General features: G+C 35.6%; 1 protein-coding gene across 2 annotated transcripts in view; it reads right to left on the bottom strand.

Annotated features, from left to right (window-relative positions):
• Positions 1–2,110: 2,110 nt before the first annotated feature.
• The window catches only part of LOC126246795 (GATOR complex protein MIOS), a 214,967-nt gene continuing 208,392 nt past the window's right edge, over positions 2,111–8,685 (bottom strand). For both annotated transcript variants that reach the window (XM_049948423.1, XM_049948424.1), the window contains 2 exons: positions 7,973–8,157; positions 2,111–3,152 (listed from right to left, as the gene is read on the bottom strand). In XM_049948423.1, the coding sequence (XP_049804380.1) occupies positions 3,056–3,152; positions 7,973–8,157 (282 nt within the window). In that variant the 3' untranslated portion in view covers positions 2,111–3,055. The remainder of the gene's footprint in view (positions 3,153–7,972; positions 8,158–8,685) is intronic.

The following is an 8,685-nucleotide window of genomic DNA, read 5'->3' as shown; positions in this document are numbered from 1 at the left end:
TTACAAGACAACATCTATTTTTATAGCCTGTCATGTTGTAAAATCTGTTTTTACAATACTGAAGCCCAAAATTTGATGAACACAGTGATGTTATTCAACTTCTCATATTTTGGATTTTAAGGGAAATATTTAAATTTAAATTTTTGTTAAATAAATTATAAATGGTGACTCTTTTGAATAACAGGGAAGTTTTGTTGCACTTGAAATTACAAAATCAAAGAAGTAGAGCCTCGTATTTTTGTAAAATATAAGGATACAAACCATTTGGTACATGAAATAATTAGCCCTAAAATCTGTTCTGGTTACCTTTTGTCTTATTAATTAATTTATCATTTTCTTGCTATAGACAAAAAGACACTGAAGTTACACTTTGCCACCAAAAGAGATTCTATAAACAGTCTGAATCAAGAGCAGACAAGGCAGACAAGCAGTGTATTCATGAAATCATTGAATGTGTCAATCATAATGGTGAAAATCTATGTGAAAGCTTGTCATGTAGCAATACTATATAAGTTATTGAGAATAGTGTTAGTGTAAAACATTGCCGGATGAGCAAACAAGTACATTGTGAACCCTAAGCACTGTATTTGTATGTAAGCAGTGACCAATTATCACTGTGTATGTATTCTGGGAGCCAACTGTATTGCCACAGTGGTAACACTGGTTAAGCCTTGGGTAAGACTTGGACGGGTTACCGTCTGGGTCTGCAAAGCGCTGTTGGCCAGTGGGATGCATTCAGCCCTTCTGAGGCCAATTGAGGAGCTTCTTGATTGAGAGATAGCAGCTCCAGTCAAAAAAAACTGACAACAGCCAGGAGAGCGGTGTGCTCACCACCACATCCACATCCAGTGACGCCCATCATCTCAGGATAACAAGGCAGTCTGTCAGTACCGTTGAGCCTCTAAAGGCCTTTTCAGATAAGGCATGTATTCCGAGACCCTACTGTGAATAATACCTGGCATCGTCCATTTTAAATATGTTATGGGAATAAACTGCCCAAAAATAGCATTGGTGCCCGTGTTTTTAGTTAAAATACCTACAATTTCGTCTTCCAATGAACCACCTCCGTTGAAATTTTAGACTATCCATTCACAGTGATAAACAGACAGAGAAGCTTGACACAATAAGGATCGAAATGTGTCATACTGTCCCCAACAGTTGAATGAGGGTCCTTCACTTCAAAAGGTAACATGTTATATGCAATGAAATTAACATCAGAATAAGGAGGAGGAAGGGGGGGAAACCAAGCCTCAGCTGACATTTCATTATTTTCATTTTTTAAATTTTTATTTACAATGAATATTGTAGGACATGCAAATGAAATATACACAGAAAGCAATGCTGATATTGCACACACCAAATATTAAAACATTTGAAATTACAAAAATATGCCATAATTTCAGTCTTCTTGCTCTTTAAATAATAGGAACATCTTATTTACATTCTATGAACAATAGTGGTACTTGTAAGTTTTCCTGTATTTGAAATGTGAATAAAAATACTTCACAGCAAGAAGGAAGAAATTCTGTTGTACCCATTGAAGGAAATGATAGAATTTTAGTAACGTCTGGGTCATTAACTGGGCAAAACCAGAAAAAGATTATCAGAAAATGTTATTGATTTATGTGCATTAGTTATTCTCTTAGGACCATCTGCCCAGCATAATAAGTATTTAATTACAGACAATAATGTGGTTGTCAGTTATTGTAATATTAAACTGAAAAGGCGAAGTGATTGATCAAATTGGCGCAGGTATTTTACATTACAGCTTCATTCCATCTGTCTCAAAACTGTAGATGGAAGGACTTGTGGGCCTGATACACCACCACTTCTAATAATAGCTACTACATTATGTGCCTGCGGACATGGATTAGGTAAAATGTAGGAGTTGACCCTACAACAAGCACCCATAGTGGTGGAGTATACATCAGAAGTGAGCAAACAACAGACAGTGCTCAAAAAGAAAGAAAATAAATATTAAGTTTACACTGTGACCTTAGAGAATGGAGATAACAATAATGGCTTTAGCAGCAGAAGTAGTCAAAACACAATTAGTGGTAAGTGTAAGTACAGCTAATTAAACACAGAAATGATACAAAGAAAAGTTGAGTGGTAGGAACACAAAGTTTATTTTCAGTTATTTGCCAGAAGAAGCTCAGCATCCACACTTCTGACCTTTATACAGCAAAGTCTTACAGCAAGACTGGGAACAGTGTAACACTGATCTTAAACCAAAAAAGGGAGGAAGGGGGGGGGGGGATAATTTGTTCCAGTTCAAAGAACAAAAAATAAATTAAAAAAGAATTAAAATGTTGAAAGTTTACAGTTATGACAGACCATGTGCACTAATTAAGATCACAGTTATTGGAGTTAAGTGATGCCTCAAACCAACAGTTAGTCTGATGGAATATTAAAGACCTGTTACAACAATCACTCATATTTATATCCGCACACAATGCAACAATGTCACTGGAACATCTTTCATCACTGTATATTAATATCCATGAATGTTTTATTGCCTTTCGGCTTTAAAACAAATTCAGCAAAACAATGTGAGAGCTCTTGAGTGAGAGTAACATTCAAACATATTTGCAGCAGAGAGGTAAAGGGGCATAAGACCAATTTCTATGGTTTACACTTAGACCATGTCTGGAATACCCACGCATCGTTTCATTTGTGAAAGAAGGCGGCAGTCCCATGGCTGACCAATTTCCACAGTTTCAACTTAAAGACCATGTCTGGAATATCCACACATTGCTTCATTTGTGGAAGAAGGCAGCAGTCCTGTGGTTGACTTAGCCAGAATTAAATGGACATGGGCTCCTTCAGCCTACATCAGATATGGGCTGAAGCAGGACTACTGTCCCACTTCCACAAATGAAGCTGTGTATGGATATTTTAAGAATGATCTTCAGTAAAAACAGCATCCGTTTACTACCCAGGTATGGAAGTTGAAGCTATTGTTTTTCAACTGAAAACATATATCATAAGAAAATAGCACTATCAGGCAAAGACAAGAATAATAATGAACTGCACTGTTCCAAAATTATAAGTATCACGCTTTACACAACTGTAGAGGACCAATTTGGCTTGCTGCATCCAATGACAAGCAGCGACAATTACAAGCCGTGACAGGACATTCCAGATGCTCCCTGAAACAACAAAAACAGTAAAATATAAAAATAAATGAAACTTATGAAAATACAGAAATATAACAAATTTTGAGGTACAACTTTCATGAGAAGGACAGTACTGCAAATACTGCTGAGAAAGTATCAAATACAAACCCAAAAGTTCTGTTGCTTGTGGCAGGTTTTCATTAGCCACAGAAAGATAAATTTCAAAGGAAAAGAATGTTTATCAGAATACAGAGAATAATAATCAGAGCATAGAGAATGTTAATCAGAACACAGAGAATGTTAATCAGAGCATGAATAGTAACTTTCAGAAAATCTATGCAACTTTAAACTCTTTCAAACAGAATTTAGATACAATCAATACAGAATTGGCCGACACTAACATTCGTGTTAACCACATTGAAACAAAAGTTGATTTTTTAAGTCAAGTCACTGAATCAGAAGTAAAAGTAATAAATAATAGGAGACGTCATTGAGGAACGGGTCAGATTCACTGAAACAAATGTTATCGATGAGTTGATCAAGAGCAGAAAAGCTGAAATTAAAACTATGTAGTCAACTTAAGGGTAAATAATTTAGAAATAACCTTGTTGCTAATTGTTACAATAACAACAGTCTGTTTGCTAACCCTTGTACCAATGTACTGTTAAAAACTTTCCCTGGAGATGTCAAGCTGCATCCTGTAAATTTCTTATATCCAGTGCTTTTTCTATAAAAAAAAGTTTTAGGGTACTCCGACATTGGATATAATGCAGCGAAAATTACTTATAACTGAAGCATGAGATACCACCTGTCTGCTTTTAGCTACGACGTCATCAACACCATCATGTAGTGGGACCATAGAGACATCTATTGGTGGCTCGGCACTGAAGCGTACGCATATCCGTTTAGCACTACCATCGCCCATTATTAGCAGGCAAGGGCACTACATGCTTTTTGAACTGGTTGCCAGCGATTCAGTCGTCGAGAACGGTTGCTGCAGCTTTGAAATGCTTGAAACAGTCAATGACATCACTTTACCCACCAAAAATTGCACTGGTATCGTTCGTATTGCAATTACCAACACAAAAAAATGAAATAAAAAATTTACGTCCGTGAAATAAATCTTCGGCACTCTTCCAAGTTCTCAACACCGTAAAAAAATTATTTTGTCGACGAAAAAGTTTAGGGGTATGCATCCTCCAGTGTTCCCCCAGAAAAACAGCACTGCTTATATCAATGCAAAGACAGTTTCACACCTGGTATGCCAGAACCATTAAAAGTGAAAGTAGCTACGCAGTTTCTGGATGGTGAAGACGTAACCACACTAAGAGTAGGAAAAACAGACATAGGTCACACCACCAACATCACACAGGAACTACCAAGCTAATAATGTAAATAGGCATTATGAATTTTGGAACTATATGTTAAAAGAAATTAGTAATAGTGGCACAAAGACACAACATAGTTATAAGCTTAGTGATGAGGACCTGACAAATTTATTTGACAACAAGTGTGTATCCAAGGATAGTTACAATGATGATTATAGTATTGCTAGTTTATTTGTTAATGATGATGATGATCCAGTTCTGTCCGATGTAGTAGAAAGCCAAAATGATAACTCTGTACCCAAAAATATTGATGCTTTAGTAGATGATTCAGATGACAATGATGTAGCAGTAGAGAGATTTGACGTTGTAGCTGAGATCCAAGCAGATGCATGTGACTGATGATGATGATGATGATGATAATTATGACAATGTTAATGATATTTTGTTTAATGAGGAGCTTGATGGGGTGATTTTTGTAGAAGTATTGGGAGATGAAGTTAGTCAGTAAGTAGGTGTTGATGATTTGATGAGTGATGATAAGATACATGGAAGTCAGTGATTTTCTATCGATTTCAGGGAGATTTTGGCTGAGAGTAATGATAAGAATGAACAATCTGAGCATATAGGTTACAATGTTTTAGAGGTTTTAAATAAGCAAGAAATCAGTGAAGTGAAATGTAGGAGTGATGATGATTATTTGGAATATGAGAAAAATGAAGTCGTGGAACACACACAAATACACAATGAGGTAAGTGATAATTCAGGCAGTCAGAAAGGTATAATTAGTGAGTCCTCTTACTCAGAAAGCAGTAGTTTGTCAGATCCAGAAGAAATTCCATCTAATAGTGACATGTCTTTGTGTAATTTACAAATGGCTTCACTGAACAAGCAACAGTCATGCATTAATTTAGATTTTAAAGAAATAGGAAATGATTTATTAACGGAGGAAGTGAAAGCTGATAAACAAGAGGTATCTGGTGGTCCAATTTTGAAATAACAATTGAGAATTGGAAAGGCATGTGTCTAATAGACACAGGTAGTCCTATTTGTTGTATATCTGGTAAATTAAGAGAAAGGTTGAAAAACAGTGCTTCATGCATAGAATTTCCTGTAACAGGTGTTACGATTAAGGAAGCTACAGGTAAGTACAGCAAGCCAATTTCCAAACAGGCTTTGATTTCATTTTTAATTGGGGATTTATTGTTTGAACAAGGATGTTTTGTGATGGTTGACCTAAATGAAGATATTCTGTTGGAAATGAATTGGATAATAAAAGCAAATGCAATTTTTTATTGTCAAAACTTAAAAATATATTTCACAGAACCAAAATCTGGTAGTTCTGATGAGGCCAAATTACATTTGAAGTGTACAGAAAATTGCAGTAATCAGATAAGAGAAATTGAATTTTCTGATGACATATGCATTGAAGGTTTAAAGGAGGAATAGGAGGACAATTTTGATAGTAATAGTTTTTCACAGTTAGTCAATGCAAAGTAAATATTGCAGATGGCTTATCTAGTTCTGAGAGAGAAGATTTAGATCAGTTTCTGTGGGAATATTCTGACGTTTTTTTGTAATAAGCCAGGAAGAGTTAAAAATTATGTCTGTAAATTAAAAATGAAACAGCATGATCCATTTTTTATCAAACCATATAAATCTGCAAAATAATATTAGTGGATGGAGAATTACAGAAGATGCTAAAATGGAGGATAGTGGAAAGGAGCAGCAGCCAGTACAATAACACACCGGTTGTTGTTTCTAAGAAAGATGGAAGTGTTAGGCTGTTATGGATTCTCGCCATTTGAACAAATTCCTTGAACAGGAAACTGACCATCCTGAATCCATGGAGGAATGATTGAATAAATTCAGTGACACAAAATATTTTTTCTGTCTAGATTTGACATCAGGGTTTCACCAAATTGTTTTAGAACCAAATTCTAGACAGTATTCTGCATTTTTATATAATGGAAAAATGCTATCAATATTGTGTGGTGCCATTTGGACTTAACATTTCAGTTGCTGAATTTATCTGCACTTTAGATTATGTCTTACGTATGGAATTATTGTCCAAATTGGTAATTTATGTGGATGATATTTTAGTAACTAGTAACACATGGGCAGAACATATTGAAACTTTAAGGCAAATTGGGAAAAAAGTTTAGACAGGGGGGGTATGACTCTGAAATTAGAGAAATGTAAATTTGGAGTGACAGAATTAAAATTTTTAGGCCACCACACTGTTAGTGAAAAGGGGATTCTGCCTGACAAAGATAAACTCATGGCCATAGAGGAATTTCCGATAACCAAAAATAAAAAGCAACTTAGATCTTTTTATGATTTGGCAAACTTTTACCGAAAATATGTCTGTACACAGGCACTTAATGAACCATGTCTCAGAGAACTTCTAAAGAAAAATTCAATTTGGGATTGGACAACTAAATGTCAAGAGGCATTCAATGAAATTAAGAAGCAACTTTGCAACAGTAAAATCCTTCATAGGCCTGATTGGGCTTTATCGTTCTGTCTTATGATTGATGTTTGTCAAATATATGTTTGCAATATTTTTATTTCAGTAATGAAGCCATAATTAAGAACAATTAGGTTAGCATTGTGGTTTTTCAGTATTTTTTAAAATATGATGTATATCCTATGTAAAAATCTTTTTTATTGTATATGCCAGTTTCAACATAAAATAAGCAAGGTTTTGTGGATAGTTACTCATATTAATGTTAAACTTTTAATTGTTAATTTTATTAACTTGGACTGTAGTTTTCTTGTCTTCATCATTAAAAATGTATAAATAGGAGGAGCACAAGGCTCAAAGGAGGTCAGTTGGAGACAATTTTGAGACGCAACCAGTGTATCACATGTCTGTGCAATAATCTGTTTGTTGTAATACAGTATTGTGACTATGTAGCCTGCCATGTGGAGTGGGCTCCCACTAAGAAGAAGTGGTGCAGTTTGTCATAAATAAACCACTATAAAATGACTTGGTACCAGGATTATTTCATGGAATTCACGTAACTTGATCTAGTTCGCAGATGAAATGGACCTGGCCAATGACGGCTCCAGCAGTAGCAGCAGCAGTAGCAGCAGCAGCAGCAGCAGGAAGCAGATTACTCCGAGTTACACCGTACTAAGATATGTATGAACAATGAACCGAACTACATATGTGCCACTGCAGAACTAATTACTAACGTGTAATGTTTGGAAACTGTTATAGCAGTAAACATTGGCATTTGTCTCAAAGTTATCTTTGAGTGGTGGAGGCCAAAGTGATCAAAAGATACTCCCATGATCACGCATTCTTGATGTCTATGGAAGACAACTGTAATGACAAACTTTTGACACTTCTTGTCTAAATCAAATAATCTCTTTCAATGTCGGAATTTTTGCTGCAATAACAATTTCACAGTTTCGTTACACAGTGGTTGTCAACAACATCACCCACCTGCATTCCCATCAGTTATTTGAACAGTGTATACACTGGGAGAAAGTCAGGTCTAATATGCAATAATACTTTACCGGAACCACTGAGCCATATGTCCAGCATGACCTCCATGACGACATGTTTGACACCAAGTGAACCATGAAGAAAATTCCGTCAATTTTGCTACACCTCCAGGGCAAGTGCCTGATGCAGTGCCCATATGCATGAGGCAAATAGCACATCGTGGTAATGGTTTACGACACTGAGGGCATGCTGACATCTAAAAATACAAGGCAACTGTCATACAAATAAGATATAAAATAATAAACACAGTATAATAACAAAAAACAAAATATTTGAAAAATATCAAATATAGCCAAACTCTTTACATTTTCAATTTTGGCAGATCAGTTATCAGATGTCACGTAATTAAATGAGTACCGCATAATTAATTCAGAAAAATAGGAAAAAGCTGTTTTGTGTCAATTAGCAAATGGATACAACCCAATTCATTCAAAAAAATACTGCCACAAGCTGTGCTTGATGCAACATGGTGTAGCAGTTAGTGTCATTGGTTGGCATACAGCGGGTCCCCAGTTAAAACCCAACCACCAGCATTTATCTGTTGTTTAGTATTTATTGTTTCTGGAAGGTTATTGATTTTCTTTTTGTTCAAAATGCTTTTATATCCTGGAAAATTCAATGTCTGTATAAATGGCAGCCTTCTACATCTAGGAGTTCAATTTGGTTCTATCTATATGTTGGCATTTGTAACAGACGTGCTTTCAGTGGGAAATGTTGTGCTACA

This window comes from Schistocerca nitens, chromosome 1, assembly GCF_023898315.1.
Source record: "Schistocerca nitens isolate TAMUIC-IGC-003100 chromosome 1, iqSchNite1.1, whole genome shotgun sequence".
Lineage (NCBI taxonomy): Eukaryota > Metazoa > Arthropoda > Insecta > Orthoptera > Acrididae > Schistocerca > Schistocerca nitens.
This window is presented reverse-complemented; position numbering and strand designations above follow the sequence as displayed.